This window comes from Stegodyphus dumicola, chromosome X1 (genome assembly GCF_044657685.1).
Source record: "Stegodyphus dumicola isolate Sdum_Otavi_A_Nest chromosome X1, ASM4465768v1".
Classification (NCBI taxonomy): Eukaryota; Metazoa; Arthropoda; class Arachnida; order Araneae; family Eresidae; genus Stegodyphus; species Stegodyphus dumicola.
This window is the reverse complement of record NC_140780.1, coordinates 189,495,447-189,518,192: the sequence shown is the minus strand read 5'-3', so window position 1 is coordinate 189,518,192 and position 22,746 is coordinate 189,495,447. Positions and strand designations below refer to the sequence as shown.

The window sequence follows — 22,746 nt, the reverse complement described above, 5'->3', positions numbered from 1 at the left end:
AATGGAAAGGTTAGTGAAAGAAAATTATTATTATTTTTTTATTAGTAGCATATAAATGACACTGTGATGACAACTTTCTGCTGTTGAAACTGGATAAAGTAAAAAATTACTTTCCAGTACCTTACTGCAAAACTTAATATACAACTGTTACCTTCAAAACTAGCAGCTGGTTTCACGGTCATTTGCCTGCAATTTAATTACACAGTGATCTCAAACTGACAGCCCCTGAAGTAATTTTACATGGCCTTCTAAGACATTTCAACTAGGCATTTGTGCAAATCTGATACTTATAGTTTGGGAAACATAAGGATATGGGCTGAGCTTCAAGACTGCTCCTGAGAGAAAATTATATAGAACAAATCGGTGTTTTGCCTTTGTCACTGAACATTGCAATATGCTAAGCCTTCTAATTGTGGTAAATCGGGAGAATTTTCCATGTACGTACAATCAGCAAATTTAGTTTGCCAACTGTAGTTAGTCACACTTTAACAGTCTGGCACTTTCAGCTTTTTCTGTCAACTTGGTATTTCTGATATATGTTTTCCTTGAGTCAGTCATTATCTGGTTAGCAGTATGCAGTTTCACAGTTCATACTGCAATAGATAGAGACAAACTAAACTGGCTTATAAAACTTGTTCATTTGTGCTTCTTGTCAAATCTGCATTATATCAATCTATTTGTTTAAAATTGTGAGTAACTTTTGACTGCTGTTTTAACACAAAAATTCATCATGTTGAATTTAAGCTGTAAATAATATAACAATGATTTAAATTATGAGATAAATCTGAAAGGCACATGAAAGAAAATTGGATGATGAAGGACATGTTTTTCAAGAAAAATGAGTAAAAGCATGCTTTCATGGTAAGCATAATAAAATTGAATACTTTATTTTTAATATGGTAATATCAGTTCCAAAAGAATACAATTTACTTTGCCATTGCAAAATGAATCATAAAACAAAACAAAATTTGAAATCTGACTTAAACTGCAACTTCTTTCTCCCCCCCCCCCCCGTTTTTTTGCTGAAGCAAATAAATCCAGTAAGCATCAGTTAAAGCAGGTTTTGCTCACTTGTACACCATTATAAAATGATCAAAAGCATTTAATGATGGCAAATTCATTAAAGATTGATTGATTAAGTCTGCTGGACTTTATTCTGATAAGAAAGAATTATTTAAAAATAAATTTTTCAGCATTCTCAACCGCAGTTGATGAGAATAAAAACATTACAGGTATACTGCAACTTGCTATTTTCATACAAGGTTATAACAGATAGATTTGAAGTAATAAAGGAATTTTAATAATGGGAAACACAAATAAAATTACATTTCCTACATCTTAATTCCCGCTTTATTACTTCAAATGAAAAACCTCAACAATTTGCAAGGGAAGTAATGTCATTTCAAAATTTCAATGTAATAACAACAAGAATTTAAAGTAAGATTTAAACATTTTAATGATTTTTAGTTTAATTTGACTTTTATTTCATTACCATTAAAAACAAATGTGAATGCAGCATCAGAAAATCTAAAAATGGAGCTAATTAATTTACAGTGTGATATGAATCTTATTTGAAGAAACAAATTTGATTAAATTTTATTCTTATTTTGCAAAGGATAAGTACCCTCAGTTACATTATTTTCAAAATAAGAATAATTGCTTCATTCGATAATTTGAGCATGCATTCGTATGTGAACTGCCCCCCCCCCCCGGCTGAAAGTAATAAACATATGAAAAGAACTCAGTTGATTGATGAGCATTTACAATCAGTAATGAAGATAGTATGTAGTAATTTTTCTTCACAGCTAGAAACTTTACCAGAATCAAAATAATATTAATAGTAAGAAATAACAAAATTACAATTATTTGCATACAAACATATGCATTTTTTCTGTACATGATGAAAAGAATTTAATAAACAAAAGAAAGAGATTAGATTCATTCTCAAGTTTTTACCCACTTGGAAAGTTTTCATAATTTGTTTGCTTTTAGTTCAGTAAGTTATTTAATCATTAAATCAATATATCAGAACTGTTTGAGATAAATGCTAATCTGATAATTAAATATTTAGCTGTCAATAAATTTGAGAATTATAAACTCTAACCAAGAGGAGTATCTTGCAGGTACCAAAGTTTGGATTTCAAACAGAAAGCAAGCATAAATTTGAATTTTTCCTTTGCATTATTTAGCTATTTATGTATGTTTGGATAAATATTTAGCAAATGATTGCACACGTATAGAAAATTTAACGAAAAGAAAGTCTCGCAATTTTAGTAGGGAGATAAGAAGAAAAGTTTCATGATGAAAAATAAGTATAGATATATACGTTGCAAAAATTACAGTTGAACATTATTGAAATAAATTTTCAATTAAACAATGTGTAAGGATAATTAAATTTTGAACTAAAATTTCAAACATATTATATACTTATATAAAATACACCACACATGTGTGTTACACATAATGCGAGAATATGATATTCATATATCACGGTTACGTATGGTGAAGTATTAATATATTTCCACTTATTTTATTAAAAAAAATTTCACCCTGTCAAATGCTTTCAGGCTGTGCATTTTGCCTAAATGCAGTTTAAGCTTGTGAGTACTATACTAGCATAGCACATCCATCCAACCTGGCTGTAACTAGAGTTAGTTCAAATTACTAGGCATATCAGTTCAATTCAGCATGTTACTACAATACTATAACCTTCCTTAAATTTTCACTTTAGATGCTTGTGTAAGGTTTGATAACATCTTGCATTAGAAAAGGTAAATACATACCATGGATGTAAGCAAGCAGATTAATCTTCACATTTACAGAGTATTAAGTGTTTACTGCTCATTTTCTTGTGTTACTGCGCATTTTTTTAATATTTGCTAAACTATTTACATTTGAGATGTAAATTGATGTACATTTGAAATGTAAATCTGAAGGATTTGACCCAAATAGCTGACAACCTGTAAAAATTGTCACTGGCTGGAGTTGTAAAAAAGGTATCTAAATTTTGCTTAATCATTTTGCTCTCTGGCATGTTTATTCATAAAGTTTATATAAAATGTTTATACATGAAAATATTAATTCGATACCTGAAAACATCAGACAATATAAAAAATGTTTAATTTAATTATTCTTTGCTTTGAAGCTATAGATCACAATGATTTGTAAAGCAATTTAAACTGAAACGCTAAGTTTCTAAACTTTTATTTTGGAAAACGGATTATGATATAATTTTTATATATTTCAAAGTATGAAATTTAAGATTTCCACGATACAATCTGAAAAATGTTATAAACCTTATTAATATGCTCTAATTTTATGACTTGTATTCAGTGAACTGTTCTGATGTTAGTTTTAAGATATAAAATGAATGAGTTTTAAGCCATGAGTTGCTTATTATAGATATTGCTTACTTGTTATTATTTTTTCTTACCTTAGTTACTATTCCTAGCATAACCAGTGACATCAGCATCTTGGTAAATATGTTTCAGAAAGGCAGAGAGGAAAAAAATGCAAGCAAAAAGAAAGGCGAAGTGAAAAAACAAGTGCGTGTGGTGTGAATGCAGCTGATGTCATTCCAAAAATAATCATTACATACTTTCTTATTTAGTAAAATGAAATACTTGATAAAAGAACTTCAATTATAAATTTTATTTTAAATGTTTTGGTTCTTCTCCCCTCCCCCACTCTTCCAGAATTACTGAAAAAAATTATTGTAATTTCAACACCAGTTGAAATTACATAAACTATTACAACCATAAAAGAAAATTATATAAAAATATGCATATGCACATCAGAAAATGAAAATAAATTGACATTTCGAATTTAAACCACTACAGACACACTCAACTGATCAATGTTTGTGTTTAAAAGTAATATTTTTTAAAATGAGGGTAACAAAAATAATCTTGAAAAGATCGTGGAGAAGTATAAAAAATTTAGTTCTCTCTGTGTGCTCAATGAGTTAACATCAACACTGAACAGTAAAACAGTTCTCTCCATGTGCTCAATGAGATTTTAAAATGTATATTAATATGTCAAAGAAATTATTTGAGAGAGATCATTGGGGATTAAAGTCAAGGGTTGAACATTGTACAGAACACAGGCATTTTGGCTGGTCATTTTAATTTAAAGCATCATTTGATTCACTAGAAAATCTGGGCTTACTAGTTTGTTTATAAAAGATTCATTTAGTTTTCATTATTAAAAAACACTGATGTTATTTAAAAGATAGAGTTTATAGGATCTGGCATCAGTTGATGATGTTTTGGTTTAGAAAATGTTCCAGCTGAAGTAAAAGTCTTTAGTACAGTTCTTGTATTTAATGTTTATTTCAGAAAAATTTACCATTTAGAATTACAAGAGCTTTAGAAAATATACAAAAAATGGTAGCAGAACATGGTTGTCCTTTCTATTAATGAATTTTTATGAGTGAGACTATTGATGGCATTTGGGATAAAGAACACTGTTCATTTTCTTAGTTACAAAATAATTTATGAATATTGATATGAAAAGAGGAAAGTATGGCATACAATTTGAATGTACCATGAATTTGACTCAAATTTAAAAAATAACTAATCATAATTATATGAATAAACAGAATCAAAAGTGAAGCTAAAAGTCTAAAAATAATGGAGAGATATAACAGAAGCAGATGTACATCAACATCACATAAACAGATGATAATAAATGTAAAATAAAAAATCAGGTGATCTGGGATAATAAAATTACAATAGAAAGAAATGTAATGAATAAAAACTAAGTTAGTTAGAATTACTTCAACTGAAAATGTAGCAAGATAAATATGAAAATGATTATATTAATATAGCTATAATTTTGTAATGTCAAAGCATTCAAATAAAGGACAAAACAAAAGATAAATAATTAATTTACTTTTAAAGTAAATTAATTATTTACATTGAATTCATAAAATCATAAAAACAACAGAAAAAAGGTTTGGCTGCAATTAGACAAGCATTAAAAGACACTGAAGAAAAAATAAACAGATACAAAAAGGAAGACAAGATAAAGAAGTGGTTTCTAGAGCAAAAGAAAACTGGACAAAGTTGAAGTAGCACCAAAGAAAATGTTTTAATTTTGAAAAAACAGGACATATGTTAAAATATGTCAATATAATATAAAATGTTTTAGTCATGAAACATTAGACCACAAATTAGCAGAATGGAAAAAGAAAACAAAAGAAGAATATAGAAAGTCACAAAGTTTAAGAAATAAAACTGACATAATGGCAAACACACACACACAAAAAGAAAAAAAAAAAAAAAAAAGAAAGAAAAGAAAAGAAAAGAAAGAAAAAGCTACATATTTATGCAAAATACCTAAGAAAAAAGAAAACAATTTTTGCCTCACGACAGAAATGACTGAGACAATGAAATACAAAAACATGACAATAAAAATATGAAATGTATTATTGATTTAAGAGCCAGACAACATGGCAACAAGTTAAGAAATATTTGCTAGTTTCAAATATAAAGAATGACAAACAATGAGAGCTGAGAAGGAACTATGATTAAGTTAGTTGGTAATGGTGCTATTAAAATGCAAACTGACAGAAAATGAGCATTTTAAGAGTGGAAAATACTCTGTAAGCACCATCTTTAAGCAAAAACTTATAGCCAGTTCCAAAAATAGTTGATGACGATTTAAAACTAATTTTTACCACAACTAAAACTGAAGTGAATAATAACCATAGAGACTTTCAATATACAGCTAAGAGAAATAGAAATAAGCTTGAAGTTGAAGGAAATATAACAGAGGAAGGAGGCAAAATTAATAATGCTGAGGTTGTTGTAACTACAGGAACACACACACATGGGAAGACCAACTGCTTGGCGACCACAGACAGCAGATTTATCATACCTTGATTTTTTTATGCCTTTATAGCCATGATTTACCAGGATTCCAAACTTACTTTGAAACAGACCTTATTCCAAGAACAGAGGTCGCTATAAGAAATACCCCTGAAATGCCAGCACTGTCAAGAATGCATGGCAATCCATGTGCTTATATTGAAGGCCAAGATTAACTGTTGGTGGTTGTAGTTTAGAGCAGCCATTTTAAAACTGTGCAAATGCGAAAAAATTTTGTACTTTGTCTATTACTGTACTTAGACTGTCAAAATGTAAAACTATGGCTAATGAATTTCGCTAATGAACCGGCCCCCTTTTTTTCCTTTATTTATTTCAGGATACTCTGCAACATATCTGGTTGGATTTTGCAGGCATAAAAGAGTCTGCTTTTGTATTTTCTTCTTGCCCTTAAAATTTGTACAAAAAGCCCAAAATCATCTACAGAACATGAAAGCAAAGGTGATACTTGAATAATAAAATAATTGAACTTGCATTGGTATAATGAATTAGTTCAAAAATTCACCCAAGCAAAAGAGAATTTTTTTAATTTTTAATTTTTGGTTTAGATGGTAACGATTTTCTCTTTATACAGATACGGCAGGTTGATTCTGCATATTCACAAATAAGCTAAACTTATTCAATTAATCACATTTTATAATTAAATGTTACAATTACATAGCAAAAGAAAAGAACATGCTACCAAAACATATCACGCTGCGTTTCTGCACGCTAGCAATAACAGCACAGGCACGAGGAAAACTAACTCATAAGGATTAGTTCACTTCACTTGGAAAAAATGTTCAGAGTTTAGTTGCAGTACTGCTATGTATGAAAAAGACAAACAGTTAACATTTAATTTAAAAGTTCGTTGCATGGTTGCTGCACAGATATATATAGACACTAGATAGCACAGATATATATAGACACTAGACATGTGATAAATATTCATATGTCTAAAGTAAACAACTTTTAATTAACACAAATGTATTAAAGTTAATTAAGGAAAAATTTTAATGTTTATAGTGATATTAATTAATTTTGAAATGTGCATGTAGTATGTACTCGGGCAAATATGTTAATAGATATATTGACATAAATGCATATGGAAACCTAATTTTAAGAGCTTCAGATACTCTCTCACAGGCCAAGAAATTCACCCAAAAATGTTAGCAAATTAAAATATTATTTGCTACTACCATGGTTAAAAATATAAAAAATCAAATTTACTTCTCTGAATTACATATAGCTTCATTCATGCCTCCCCCCCCAAAAAAAAACCAAGAGAAGTGAGGATTGTTCATATGGTTACGCCCACATATCTAATAAAAATTTAAATGCTCCGCAGGATAGATGCACATAGCAGTAGCAACTTTAACTAATTATTCTAAAGTATAAATCTACAAAAAATAATATTAAACAGATATATTTAGATCTGATCCTTTCACGTTTATATTGTTGATTTACACTATAGACATAATAGTATAAATTTATTCAAAAGATATGCTGATAATCAAAATAAGAGAGAAGAATGGAGAGGAATGATGGATGCACAGAGGTCCCAAGAAGAGAAAGTAGCAGCAGAGTGGAGTTCCCAATCCCGAGGTCATTCGAGTACAAATCATGATGGTAGACAGATGTACGCAGACAACACGGTCACCATTGGATGCATATGCTGTTATCCGATACGAATGGGCACGTGGGACTAGTGTGTCTGTCATTCATGAATGCCTAGTGTGTCTACAGAATACCTACAGACTGTGTATGGTGAAGAGATCATGTTTCATCAAATGGTTTGTTGCTGGTGTTGCATGTTCATTGAAGGAAGGCAGAGTGTGGAGGATGAAGTTTGAAATAAGCATCCCTTCACATCCATGAGTGAAAACAATGTTATTAGAGTACACGACATGATGTTAGTAGATAGGCACATAACAGCACGAGATGTGGCATCCACACTGCATACTGGTTATGCTGAGACCCATCACATGCTTTTTGATACTGAAAAGTATGTGCAAGATGGGTGCTGAAAAACCTGACCTCCTATCACAAGAGTGCAAGAATGGGGATCAATCTTGATCACTTCATGTGGTACATGCAAGAAAGAAATGAGTTCCTGTTCAGAATCTTCACAGATGATGAGAAATGAGCACACATTTTACCCCAGAAACCAAGGTCACTCAATGATATGGGAGAATCACAGTTCACCAATGAGGAAAAAATTCAAAGTGCCACCCTCTGCAGGAAAGGTTATAGCCACAGTGATTTTTGAACCATGAAAGATGTTATTCTCCTTGATTTTCTGCATGATGGATGAAGTGACAATCAATGAAGTATTCTATGGCAACACCAGCATGAAATTTAGGTCTGCCATTCAACAAAAGAGACCAGGGCTCTTGAGTGAAGGTGTACTCTTGGATGACAATGCACAACCACATGCAGCAAAGCTTACGCAAGATCAGATTCGTCACTTCAGACCAGAGAGATTTGATCTCCCAGCCCACAGCCCCGATCTTGCCCCATCAGACTTTCACCTGTTCCCTGCATTGAAAGCTGCACTCTCGGGATGTCACTTCCAAAACAATACTGAGGTGGAGCAGGCTGTGTGACAATTCCTAGTACACAGGGCACTAAGTTTTACCAGAGTGGTTTCTTCAAACTGACCGCATGTTACAACAAACATCTCAATCAAAGACGCAAGAGAAACATGCCGACATGGAAAATAAAACAGACAAATCAACAACCTTGCATTCGGCATAGATTTTGTAAAATCCCAATCGATTTCGAGGGCAAAACGGGTCCCCCTCCATTAAGAGCAAAAAATTCATTGTCGATATACCTGTCTTAAATGTCTATGTCAGTGGCAACATCCAAAAATAGTGCTAGGTGTACAGTTCACGATGTCATGGTGTATTAGTTTGGAAATAAAATTTCTGCGTAAAAAAAAATGAAAAAACTTACTATCAAAATGTCCTACATGCATAAAGCCAAAACCTTAATGCTATATGAGTTTTCAAAACATTCCATGATACATACAAAAATATACAAGCAAAAATTAGGATCTGTTCTTTTCAGTGACAAAAATTTCACAGAGAAAGAACAAAATAAAGAATTTGGTCAACAAACTATTTCAAGAAACTGTAATTTCTGTATTATAACAAATACAATCATATGTAATAAACGGCTGGATATCAATTCTTATCAGTGATCAAAATTGTATTAAAAAATACAGAATTTGGTCAGCAAACTATTTGAAGAAATTATAATTTGTGTATTAAATCAAATATGATACTATGTAGTAAATTCCTGCATATCTGTTTAAAGTTATTAATTTTGCAGCATGTGCAAATGCTGAAGAAAATTTTTTTTTAAATCTTAATGCTCAGGCCTCAACCACTGATGGATCACCTATCTAACCGGATTAAGCATTAACACATATCATATTTGTAAGCTACTCTAAAATATAGCTTAAAAACAGTTTTCTTGCTATTTTGGTACTTTTCCATTTTGCCGGGGCAAGCGATAAAGTCGCCAATAATGGTACAACTGATGCCAAACGGAATAATTAGATAATTTCTGAGTAATTTCATAATTTCTGAGTACAATGAGTAATAATTACATAATTTCTGAGTAAGCTAGAAATTTATACTATTATGTCTATAGTGTAAATCCACAATATAAACCTGAAAGGATCAGATCTAAATATTATATCTGTTTAATATTCGCTGGCAACCTTTCACGCCTTATTTTCAAAACAAGTCGCAGCCATTTCTTACCAGACTTATTGTTTCTTTCAATGCTGGCATACAATTACATAGAGTATTTACAAAGATAATTAAACTTTATGCCCTAAGACCCATTCGCGGTAATGAAGTCAATTAGGATGCAATCACACCGCTCACCTGAAGGCGAAAATATAGAAAAGGCAAAATCAAGGGTTAAATTCATCAATTCTAATGAGAATGTACTAGCGAAGTAAAGCAGTGCGGTTTTACATAATTTCTGAGTAAGCTATTCGTACGAATTGAAATAATTCTTGCATTTAAACTTGTATTCCAAAAGATAATTACTGAGAGAATTTTTGTAGCGTAGTTTAAGTGAGATGAAATCACCTGGGGTCACGTGATACGAACCGGCGAATCAGGATGTTGAACCATGATAGCGTAGTAAATTCTTAAATTAATGTCTTTTTACAAATTCATTGGCTTTTTACAAAATTTTAAACCATATTAAAATGTTTATGCCTTTAAAATAAAAAAAAAACTCTTGCAACTAACATTTTTTATGTGTATACTGTATGTTGTCACCAACAAAGTCTGCTTGGCGAGATTTGTGCCTGCAAAACGGAAATGTACACTTATTATTTTTTTATTTATACGACACAGATGTGCATTTTACACAAGTAAAGTGTTAAATTTTATCCAACACATGATTAAGTTAAGAAACTTTTAAAATTAAAAACTCTCATAGTACATGATGACATGATTAAATACTCTCACATCTATCACTTTGTTCATCTTAATGAAAGTACTTCATCTATATACAATAAAAATAAGAAACTTGGACCATAAAATTACTTACAAAATTACATCATGATAGCAATTTACCTTTTCTTTCATTTGAATCTGACAAAGTCACATTCTGATACAGTGAACATTGCTGTAACGGATCAGAATATCGTTTGCTAGAGAAAAGGGAAGGAGGAGGAGGAATTTCATACAGCAAGCTATCAGAATCAACATTTTGATAAATGCTATTTTCGTAAACAGAATCAGATGGATCACATTTTGATGGGCTGCAACTACTGCAAGAAGTTTGATCAAAACAGGAATCCTGAGACTGGGAAGGTGTTAACGAACTCAAACTGTCATTGGCCCTAAAAATTATTAAAAAATGTCATAATTCTATATTAAAAAGTCATACAGAAATATACTTAAAACAAACAATGAAAGCACACACATGCTAAAAAAATTCATTTTTAAGTATAGTTTGTAATTCGTAAGTTCTGAATTAAAAAACACTGTTATTATTTAAATGTACAAAATAGTTCAAAGAATATGCACAAGTTAAAAAAAAAATTATGCAATAAAGTTAGAAAACTTTACAGCATTAGCTCTGAAATTTTTTACTCATAATATCACCACATTTTAATGAAATTGATAACAATTTGTAATTATGGAAGAAGTAATCTTTTTAGTTGTTCATTCGACATGAAATTATGCTTTGCATAGGATACTGCTATTCCTTTCTCAGTCCTTTTTTTTTTGTCCAAAACGAACGTTTCGTTTAATAATAATTAATCGTTACTAATTATAGTAATAATTTAGTAATTGACATTTACTATTTCAACAATAATTTTAAATATGATGGAAGCTTTTTTACAGATGTTCAGGAATCAAGAAATAGCATAGTGATGTTAGCTGTTAGCATGCCTTCGTGGTGTAGTGGTCAGCACACTCGACGCGTATTCCAGAGGTCCGTGTCACGGCGCGGTCTTGCTTTGCTTTCAAAAAATACCTAATGTCTCTACGGTATTGGTGCCCGAAGTATTTTGACCAACCATGTTGTTAAATAAAGGAAAATTTATGCTCACCCCTCCGACTTTTCAAATCCCTGAGCCACCAGCAAGCCCTATCAGGGGATTCGGTTTCATCGCAGGAACCATGCGAGCAGCTATGAAGCCAGCCGCGGCGTTTGATGGCAAAAGTTCAGTAATGACTTCCCTGGAGCAGCTAGGGTTGCATTTCACATTACATTCCGTAAACCAGCTGCAGAAAGTTACAACTGCTATGGCTAACTTAAAAGGCCAGGCCCTGAGTTGATTTAAGGGCCATTGGAAAATTCCTGTTGGGGGATCCAGGTTCCAAAACTTACACCTGGGAAAGTTTTAAAACCGCGCTATTAAAAACGTTTCCCGTAGTCAAAGACCGAGCGAAGCTGGAAGCAGAGATCTTCAGCATATACCAGACGAACGGCGAAGATTTGACTGACTGTATTTTGAGAAAGATACAAATATTCAATCTATTGCACAGAAAGAGGCCGGATAACGAACTAATCGAAGTAATTTTGTCGCGTCTGCTTCCTTTGATTCAGGATTTCCAGGAGGTACGAAACCCACAGACACTGGAAAATCTATTTCAGCTTCCCAGGAAATTCCAACGGCTGAAAACGCACGTTCAACATATTTCCGCCAGTATTCGAGATTTTCGTCTCAACAGAAATCTCAAAGTACGCAGTATCCTTATCGGCAATCGCAGAAGAATGACAAAGGAGGTAACAAGAAGACTAGTCAGTTTCTTTCACACGGGTCGCACTTCTTATGAAGACGGAGCCCACCAGTGGCCGAGCGGTAAAGTAGCTGAACACTGGTAGTTCGGTCCGAAGTTCGAATCCCGCGAACAGGCTCGCTGCATGGGTGTTTTCGTGGTTTTCCCCATGTGTAACGTGTATACGAGCCAGTTTCCCTTAGAAAGTCCTGCACGAAGGCATTCCTTCCCTTAGGCAGATAGCCCTCGAGGCTTTGCCGTAATTAAATAACCTAACCTAACCTCTTATGAAGACGGGCCTTTGGAGATCGCTGTAAGAAGCAGCAGAAGCAAGGGGAGGAAAAAAGGATTTAAACTGCTCAGGCCGGTGACCCCCTGGGAAGAAAAATCCTTTGGAAATTAAATTAAATACCGTAGTTGTACAAAATTTAGCATTACCGGAAGTCACATTTTATTGAACAACGTCCCTACTACCACCTTACTCGACACTGAAGCACAATTCAGTTTTTTGTCATAACTCTTTTTTAAAAAAAAAAGAAGTTTCGCCGTTACAGACTATTTAAAATCACGGGACAGAGAGTAATTGCCCCCTAAGAAAAACAGTGTGTCTGCATTGGAAAAGTACGGCTTCACGTTCAAATCAAAAATGAGACACAAAAAGTGAATTTTCTTGTTGCTAAGGGTCTACTAACATAGGTTATTTTGGGGGTCCACATTTTATGCGCAGCAAGCACAAGATTTAAAAAAAACCCAACCATACAAGTCCAGATGGATGTCGTAGAAGAAGAAGAGGGGCTATTATATATATTCCAGAAGAAGGGACCATTCCACCTCCAGGAAGAGAAGAAAATGGAAAATTTGGTAAGAAATTTTTGCAAATTATTTGATTAGAAGCCTGGTTTCTGCCAAGTGGTGCAGCATGAAATTAGCATCGGATTGGATTGGATTGAATTATTTAATTATGACAAAGCACACGAGGGCTATCTGCCTATAGGGAGGGATGCCTTCGTGAAGGACTTTCTAAGGGAAACTGGCTCGCATACACGTTACACATGGGGAAAACCACAAAAACGCCCATGCAACCAGCCCGTTCGCGGGATTCGAACCTCGGACCGAACTACCAGTGTTCAGCGTCTTTACTGCTCGGCCGCTGATAGCCCTCAAAATTAGCATCGGAAATGCCCTCTCAGTTCGATCTAAGCCTTATAAGTACGATCAGGTGAAGGGAGAAATTTGGAACAGCATATTAAACAAATGCTTGCAAATAAATAATTATTCTGAGTAGTAGCCCCTACGCAAGATCGGTATTTTTATGTTTCTACATAAAAATACCGATCTTAAACATAAAACTTCCGATCTTGCGTAGGGGCTACCGATCTTGCGTAGAAAAACGGCTTCCCACCCTCAGATCCGAATTCGTGGAGATTCGCGGTTGATTACAGTAAACTGAATAGTATAACTAAATATACTATTTACCACCTGCCGATTATTGCTGAGATAATCAGAAAAATCCGATCGCTAGGCTAGACCTGACGTCAGGATATTTTTAAATTGCAGTAAAATCCGAGAACGTCGAGAAAACAGCTTTCATGCCGAAGTCAGGCTTGTATGCCTTTTTGGAAATGCCGTACAGCTTAAGCTACATTCCTGAAAGTAATGGATATCGTATTAAAACCCGTCTTAGGCAAAAGTAAGTTATTCAGAGAAAAATCCATATATATTATCCCTTTCTGCCTCTTTATTGTTGAAATGGCACATGTCCACAAGATTAAAAATTGCCTAAAAATTTTAAAATAGGAGTTAACATTGTGAAAAATGCCTACAATGCTGTTTTTGACTATCTCTTTTTATTTGGGAATCGAAATATGTGGTAACTTTATTCTGGAAAATGTTAGGTTTTTATTGCCTGGTGCAAAATTTGCAAAAATGGACATGTGCCCTTTCAACAATAATCGATTCAATTTTATAATAGTTATTTTAAGTTTATGAACCTTTCCTCAGCTTACAATTTATTACCAGAATGGGGTTTTAGAATTGAGTTAAACGCAAATGAGAAGTAGAAAGTATTTAAGTGAAAGTTCCACTGACTTCGAGAGAGAGAGAGTAAGGATTCCTGAATAGCGTGCGTTTGTCTTTTGGTTACGTCCCTTTAACTATGCTCGGCCATCTTACATGCCTTTTGATAGCTTCATTGGCTAGTTTAATATTATGGGCCAACTAGTTTAGAATTGTGTTATCTTCGGCTAAATCTCTTCAGTTAATTCTTGTTTCTTACATTTTAAGATCATTTTAAGTTAAGCCCATGTGCAGGCTTTGTTGTACACTCTGAGAAAGTGGCCGACTATATATTTTTATTTAACATTACAAGCATTTGTTATAAAAAAAAAAATTAAAAAAAAAACCTCTCGGTGCTGACGGAACTGAACTGAATTTTCACTCTTTAATTTTGACATTAGTGCTTTTGAAATGCAATTACTATACTTAAAAAAAAAACAAAGAATTACGATGATCTAAACTTGAACTTCTTACTGCTGATATGGAAAAACTGGAGAAAAATAAACATCATGCCAAAAGTGATCGGCTTTAAAAAACCTGGCAAAGGAAGACTTGATAATTTTCAACACCTAGAATGGTACTCCTGACTCATATGAACAGTTAATAAAACTAGAGTTTGCTGTTCTTTCAGTCTTTGGTTCTACATATTCCTGCAAACAAACTTTTTGAAGCATGAACCTTAACAAAAGTAAATTGAGAAATCATCCAACCAATGAGAACCTGGAATCCTGCTTGAAATTAAAAGCAGTGGCATATAAACCTGACTTATCCAAACTTTCCACGGAAATGCGACGTCATTGTTCACATTAAATACATGTTTTGTCATATTTTCATTTTAATGTAAAAAATATTTTTCGTCAGTAATTAAGATTATTATTGTTGTTATTATAATATCTGGTTTGATTAAATGTTAGTAAGTAGTTTAAATTGACTCCTAAAAATATGACTGTTGAAATGAAATTTGACTCTCAAAAGGAATCTTAATCACTTTACTTCGGATCCTTTACTCTTGACAGATGAGTGTGCCGACCACTGCCATGGAGTTTCTAATTTTCATCAAATCAGTCTTAAACGCAGCCAAATTTTGACAAAGCATAAGCTATGGCTGCTATAATAAGGAAGTACCTCAATATCCATTGACTGAATAATGGATGCACAATTTGGAGGAAAGAAAGAGATGGAGAAATTATCTTTCACTGAAACTTTAAATAAGCCAAATAGTTGCATCATCCAGTGAACCAACCGATTTTAAATACTGCCAAATGTCCAGTAAGAAATTATCTTCAAAAACCAGCCATTCATTAATGTTTGGGTCATCCATGCTCTTTTATTTGAATGATAGATGGTGCAGAAAATCTTTAATCCTTTAAATGCTTGACGTCATGAATTTTTTAAGATTATGTTTATACGTTCCTGCAACATTTGCAGGGCTTTTTCGCAAAGTCAACAAGGTTATTTTGGGGCACATATTCCCAGAAAATTTTTGTTTGCCAGCAATATAAATTTGTTCTGGAGAAAAAATTTCATTGTCAGCAAGTCTCATGAATTCACCTTCAAATTTTTCAGCTGCCTGAAATTTTTAACTGGTTCATACCACAGTGATTTTTTAAATTTGCTTAGGCAAACTGCTAAATATGTGTAGTTAACTTTTAAATCTAGTTCTGCGTGACATACTTTAACTTGAGCCATTAACATTTAACCCGTCAATTGCATGAACTTGCTGTGATGCTGCCCTCACTTTGTCATGATTATCACTATTATATTATCCTGCCTTCTTAGCATGCCTTTGTGGTGTAGTGGTCAGCACGCTCTACGCGTATTTGAGAGGTCTGTGGTTTGATTCCCGGCGATGGCATTGCTCATTTCTCATCTCTCCTGATTTAAAAAAATACCTAATGTCTGTACAGTGGTGACCGAACTAAAAGGGTGGTGAATGACGATTCTCCACCACCAGGATTTGGCGATTGGGTCCCTTAAAACCTCATTCGCCCTTTAAAAGGGGGAGTATATAAGGTATTTCTCCCGCTTTCTTTGCATGCCTTCGTGTTGCAGTGGTCAGCATGCTCTACGCGTATTCAAGAGGTCCGTGGTTTGGTTCCCGGTGAGAGCATTGCTCATTTTTCAAGTCTCTTGCTTCGAAATAACCTAATGTCTCCCCACTATTAGTATAGCAAATGACTTTTCTTCATTTATTGTGAGTGAAGTGTCAGAAACAAAAAACAACAACAACAAAAAAAAAAAAAAAAAAAAAATTAGAAAGTAAGTAGCATATATATATGCATGCTTATGACTTTCTGATGACTTTCTTACATAATTTTGAGACATATATGCCTGTATTCATTTTTGCAACAATTCTATTTTTGCTTGATTGATAATGAAATAAGTTGTTGCCTTGCAGATGCAACTGCAGCTCTAGAATAAAAAACTCTTTAACATAACTGAAGATTCAAATTTTCTTTTTCATGAAACAGCTGCAATAAGAAAAGCCTGAAAAAAAAATGAGCTGGTTCAGATTAGAAAATTAATGATGACTGCAATTTGCTGTATTAACCCCAAACGTGAGTTCATCAGAAGGAGGGTCCATTTAGTGGTTCTGACCTTGCAAGAGGCTCCTGACCAACAGTGGTTCTCCATAAACATCTTTCATTGTCAAACCGAAATGGAAGATGCCTCCAAATCCAATGGATGCTCTTCGTTTAGTGTCACAGTCAAAGAAGTAAACAAGTTATCCATATGTATTAGACAATTGTAAATGCCTGATTTCTTCAGTTTCCTTTCCGATGTGACATTTTCCAACATTCTGACATAAGCATTTTCCCTATTTCCTTTTATACCAATTTATTTTCAGTAAAGAAACACAAGTATAATCAGTGGAGCTTTTCTAAATTATTTTTAATCGAGTTTTAATTTTATTTGAATGTAGATATTGTTTTTAGTTGGTGGTAAGAGGTATTCATTTTATTAAAAAATAAAAGATACGTATGTAGTCAAATTTATAACACTTGTGCCATTATTGAATGTAAAATCATGTAAATAAGATAGAATAAAATAACAACAACAAAAACAAAACTAAAACAACAAAAACAAAAAAACTAAAAGCTTTCAGATTTTAAGCATTTTTTTTTTTTTTTAATGTTTTGTCTGTTACCTTTATTTATTAAATATTATGTTCTTCGCACTTAAACCATAACATTCAGTTCAGCAGCAATATTGCAAAATAATTTTACAAGAGCATTGCGTTGGTGGGCCTATCTATTAGAAAATGCGGCTTAATTAAGAACGTTTTAAAGAAAACTGTATCATTTTAGCATTTAGAGCATAAGTACTGGCAGATGTCTTTTATTTTATAAAGTCATGCTTTTGCTCAGTGTTTCTTAATACGAGGGCCATCCAGGAAGTAGATTACGTTTCCGTCTGTGTCTGCTAGGGGCGGGGCTAGCGCGGCCATCTTGGGGTCAGAGCGTTGCGCAGCTCAGTCTGCATCTAGCCGTGCTAGTGAGAGGTTCGTGCTGTGCTCCGTTCAGATACTGTGACGGTTTGAAATGTCTGCGTTAATTGAAAATCCCGCGAGCTGCGAGGTGCGCTCAGTAATAAGGTTTCTGACTGCAAAAAACTGTAAACCGATAGAAATCTATCGGCAGCTTCGTGAAGTGTATGGGGACAACATTATCACTGAAGGTGGAGTGCGTCAGTGGGTCATAAGATTTCAAAATGGCCGAACCAATGTTCACGACGAAGATCGAAGTGGGAGACCCAGCATAGTGACCGCCGAACTTCTCGAAAAAGTCGATGCTAAAGTCCGTGAAAATCGAAATTTCACAATAACGGAACTTTCTTTGAGTTTTCCACAAATTTCGCGAAGTTTGTTGCACGAAATCATCAGCGAAAAGCTTGGTTACCACAAGTTTTGTGCAAGATGGATTCCAAAAATCTTGACAGAGGACCACAAAAATCAGCGAATGGCTGCAGTGTTGAACTTTTTGGACGCTTACCATAAGGATGGTGACTCTTTACTCGATCGCATCGTTACTGGTGACGAAACATGGGTGAAACATGTGAACTGTGAAACGAAATTGCAATCAATGCAGTGGGGGCACACAAGTTCTCCCCAAAAACCCAAGAAATGCATGCAAACAATGTCGGCAAGGAAGATGATGGCGACTGTTTTTTGGGACAGAAAAGGTGTAATTTTGGTGGACTTCCTGGAAAGAGGCACTACAATAAACTCTCAAAGGTATTGCCAAACTCTCCAAAAACTCAGAAGAGCAATTCAAAACAAGTGCAGAGGAATGTTGAGCTCTAAGATCTTGTTGATTCACGACAATGCCCGGCCCCACACGGCAAATGTCACTCGTAAAGTTCTTGAATCTTTTAAGTGGGAGTTGTTTCCTCATCCGCCGTACAGTCCCGACCTGGCACCGAGCGACTTCCACCTATTCCCAGCAATGAAGAAGTGGCTGGCTATGCAGCGTTTTGATGACGACGCACAGCTGCAAGAAGAGGTAACGAAGTGGTTGAAGGCGCAGGCGGCCGAATTTTTCGACGAAGGAATTTCCAAGCTCGTACATCGCTACGATAAATGCCTTAATTTGTATGGTGACTATGTAGAAAAGTAGTATTTGAGTGTGGCTTTCATCTGTATATAATAAAATTTGTTTCCTATACTTTGTTTATTTTTTTATTCCAAAACGTAATCTACTTTCTGGATAGCCCTCGTATTCTGATATCTTAATTTAAGTGCATCAGAAATCCATAGCAAAATTACATTGATATTTCTGAGTGAGATTTTATTTTGAAGCGATTCTTTGTCCTCAGAAGTTTTTAACTAATAAATTTGAAGTGACTATTTGTCCTCAGAAGTTTCTAACTAATAAATATGAAGTGACTATTTGTCACTGCAAATTTTTCAATAAAATGAAAATTAATGAAATAAAAGCTCTATCAGGCTGGCCTTAGACTGCCCTTACATTAAACAGTTTTCAAAGACAGAAACTGCACATACTTATCACTTTTATTTTCAATGAATGAAACGTTTCAAGCACAATTTTTTTTTAAATTTAAATGGCCAGTTGTTTGGAATAATAGAATGTCATTGTTTTTATATATCATTTTAAATGTTTTATAAGCACATGATTTGAATGTCAATCATAGCTAAAAATTTATATCAGAGTTCACATCCTGCAAGATTATTTTTTAATTAAAGTGATCAGAAAGAACACTTTTTCAGTAAAATGAAACTACTTAATGTTTCTATGCACTAAATTAAAAGCATGTATGATAATTTGTTAAAAAGATATTTTTAAAGAAAACATGCTAATTTCCATAGTTTAAATTTTAAACCGAACCAAAACCAAAAATATCTTTTGTTTTTAGTTATTATAAATTTTATCTGTAATTAACTGTAGCTTCAGTTTCTCAGGTCATAATAATAAAGTTATGCTCTGAATTAGTTCAATCATTGCGAGAAGTTCTGCTAGGTTAATATTGAATTCTGTTTTATTCAATTGCACAATTGTAAACAACAAATATACTATTTGTTTAAATGATTCCTTTACCTCACGAAACCAGTTGCATGGCAAAACATTTTCTTCACCTTGCATTTCACAGGAGAAAAAGGCTTTTGTACCTCTTTTTTTCAGAAGTAATAAAAGAGACAAAATTTTGCATATAAATTTATAACTTTATGGAGTAAGTCATTTTTCACATTTTGATATGCGTTTATTCACTGGACACTGAAAAATTAATTAAAATGTTTGCTGTTCAAAAAGCCCAAAATATGAAAATTTAAAAAATGTAAAAAAAAATATTTCCTGAAAAGGAAATAAGTCAGGGGGGGGGAAATGCAATTTTATGTAACAAAATTACATGATAAAAGTTACGTTTAAAAATAAATCAGACTAATTACTTAAGTAATTGCATACAACATAGTATTGTAAAACAAAAACAGGATTAGAAAAGGGAGCTGTAAAATATTATGTATTGAGGTAAGCTTATTCTTTATGTATTTTAAAATTTTTCATGCAGTTATTGCTAAATGTTTTACAACTTTGAATTTACTGATCATATGCTACACATTTCACATTATTTTACTGGAAATAATATGCACTTTAATTACTATTATATAAATGTTACATTTCAGTTTTTTATACATTCATATTCTACTTGACAACTGAAAACTATTATTTTGGAAACTATTCACAAGCAGACATTATCACATAAATACTTAGAATATTTTGCTTTTAAAATGAAATTAGTGATAATAAACTATGTGTGTCTGACTATGCCATAAAAAGTATAATTTTAAAGGGGAAACAAACATTGAGCCCAATTTCAAAGAATGAAATTTTTTAACCCACCCTGCTGCTATGCCAACAAAATAAAACTAGGATGAGCAACAACCCACTCCAAACAAAGATATCTTGTGGCTTCAGTTATTGTTTACATCAAGTAGGAAAATGCTAACCCTCCACAACTGCTCAAGGTCCAAATGTGTGGTCATGGGCAATGTCAATACAGTGGCAATTAATGTATTTGCAAAGGTATGACTGCTTAGACAATAGGTGCTTGAAAGTGACATGCAGGAATCTCAGCTGGGAAAAATTTCTTTTTACAACACACCTACTTTTTCTCAAGGATTATATACTCCATTCCTAAACTTTAAAAGTTTTTTTTGGGGGGGGGTGTTGTTTGTTTGCCGGAGATCCCAATTCAGAATAATGGGCATCCAGATTTTGGAACTGCATTTATTTAGCCCATTTATGCCCAGTGGCTAAAATATGGGACGCTTGGAAATTACTGTGAAGGAAATCTTGTAATGCATATATCCTTTAACCAAAGCAATTTTTTCATATGCCTGAGGGTTTTCTTAAAGTTAGCGAAAGATGGAGCCACTGGACCGACATTAAAATTATTCTAGAGAACAAGTTATTTTTATAGGCACATCAAGCAGTGGCACGTCAAGGGTAGCTAGCCACAGGAAGTATTTTTTGCAAACTTCTTATTCATAGAACTAAGAGAGTTAAAGCTGATTTGCTGAAAATAGATCACAAAAGACTACGAAGTTATTTTGCAAAAATAACAATATCATTTTTGTGTAATTATATTTATTTTTTGCGTCCTGTTTATTGGACATTGGGCATTTGTGAGTGCATTAAGCCAAAAAGATTTTGCTGTCTTATCAATAACCTAAACACATTTTTATTAAAAATATGCATGTTTTATGTGATACTACTTCAAAATCTACTCTCTTATTACTATTACTGTTTACAAATTATTTAAATTCTACAATATTTGCTAAAATATATTTGTGTGTACAGAAAATATATTCATAAAATTGTCAAAAAAACCAATTCTTAACTTTTTCTTGGAATGCAATGTTTTGTTTCAGATTAGGCATATTATTAAAAAGAAAATATGATTTATATTATTTTGTGTATACAAAAAGTTCTAATTGTTATTTACTGGAAAACTTCGGTCAATTATTTCAGATACACCCAAATATAGATTTACTATAGCAATAGACAATTACTTTACTTCCATAAAACTCACTGAGGAGTTATCAAATTCTGGATTTGTGATTGTAAGTACAGCCAGAAAAAAAAACAGGATTGGAAACGATCCTGTTGAAACCATTAAAAATCTGAGGGGGGAAAGTAACAGGTGTTATCGATTTAAGAAAGACATGTCATCTGGTGTAATAATTGCATGTTAGAAAGCCCCAGTACAGCTTCAAACTGTACTGGAATAAATCCATTAGGTTCAGCCAAATGCTGGTCTGCTTCTGAGAAACAGAAGATCACAGTGCCTCAGCCTCATGTAATTATGACATACAACAAGATTATGGGAGGTACGATCAAACGGACAATAATATTTCAAGTATCACATTGAATTCTGTGGAAAGAAATGATAGTTTCCATTTGCTATGCCTTTTGATTGATGTTTTTTAATACCTTGTTTTTAACTGATGTTAAAGTTTCAAATACAGGTGCATTTAATTCAAAATGCATAGCTTCTCCATCACGTCTTTTGCAGGAAACAGGACAGAATGAATCAACTACAACCAATAGCAATGGATTTCACAGCAACATTTCACTGAACTATCTCAAATGATTTGGAGTGCTTCCCAAACTTGGAAGAACAATCACTTCAGCAAAGACTAATACGCGTGTGACCAATGAAATTTGATCTGACCAAATTGGCCACACAATTGCTGTAAGTAAAACACAATTGCGATGTGCTCAGTGTTCAAGCAAGACCACATTGAAATATAGCATTGGACTGCATGATAAACGCTTTCAATAATATCATGAAAAATAATTGTTTTTACATTTCCATTGTTCATAGTATGTGAAATGTTTTTAAATTAACATTGCTTTGAGTAATTCAATCAAATTTATATTAACCATTACTAATTATTAATGATTTGCAACACTTTAAGTTTCAAATATGAGTACAGGTGTATTTTGCTTACACATATGCCCAGTGTCTCATAAATAGGACATTCATTTACTCAGCAAATATGGCCAATCGTGATCACTTTGATGTCTAAAGTATATTTACAC

General features: G+C 33.2%; 1 protein-coding gene across 2 annotated transcripts in view; it reads right to left on the bottom strand.

Moving 5' to 3' along the window:
- Positions 1-22,746, bottom strand: part of LOC118187911 (ankyrin repeat and SAM domain-containing protein 1A-like) — a 411,400-nt gene that overhangs the window by 179,606 nt on the left and 209,048 nt on the right. For both annotated transcript variants that reach the window (XM_085807269.1, XM_085807270.1), the window contains exon 9: positions 10,472-10,740. In XM_085807269.1, coding sequence (XP_085663395.1) covers positions 10,472-10,740 — 269 coding nt within the window. The remainder of the gene's footprint in view (positions 1-10,471; positions 10,741-22,746) is intronic.